The sequence below is a fragment of the Chaetura pelagica genome, unplaced genomic scaffold, assembly GCF_000747805.2.
Source record: "Chaetura pelagica isolate M959 unplaced genomic scaffold, ChaPel_1.0 scaffold2154, whole genome shotgun sequence".
Classification (NCBI taxonomy): Eukaryota; Metazoa; Chordata; class Aves; order Apodiformes; family Apodidae; genus Chaetura; species Chaetura pelagica.
In genome coordinates this window covers 1-268 of record NW_009953028.1, presented here as the reverse complement: position 1 = coordinate 268, position 268 = coordinate 1, and the positions used below count along the sequence as shown (strand labels likewise).

At 63.1% G+C, this 268-nt stretch overlaps 1 protein-coding gene across 1 annotated transcript in view; it reads right to left on the bottom strand.

The window, feature by feature from the left end:
• The window catches only part of TXNIP (thioredoxin interacting protein), a gene marked incomplete at its 3' end in the record, with an annotated part of 4,522 nt that extends 4,256 nt beyond the window's left edge, over positions 1-266 (bottom strand). The window contains exon 1 of the mRNA XM_009996649.1: positions 23-266. Within this exon, the coding sequence (XP_009994951.1) occupies positions 23-266 (244 nt within the window). The remainder of the gene's footprint in view (positions 1-22) is intronic.
• Between the last annotated feature and the right edge of the window lie 2 nt (positions 267-268).

Sequence of the window (268 nt, the reverse complement as noted above, 5' to 3'; positions counted from 1 at the left end):
ACACCCAGCCCCCCACCCTCACCCGTGGGCTGCTCCTCCAGGCTCAGCACGTCCTCGAAGCGCAGATATTCCATCTCCTGCCTGCAGTGCTGGGGCCCCTTGGCCCAGTTGCCTTTGGCCACCCCACAAGCCAGGACCTTGACGGCGCTGACTCGGGTCACCTCGGCCACCTCCACCAGCACCCGCCCGGCCACCTTCTCCCCGCTGCAATAAACCTTCTCGGGCTCGCTGAAAACCATCTGGAAACTCTTCACCTTCTTGAACATCA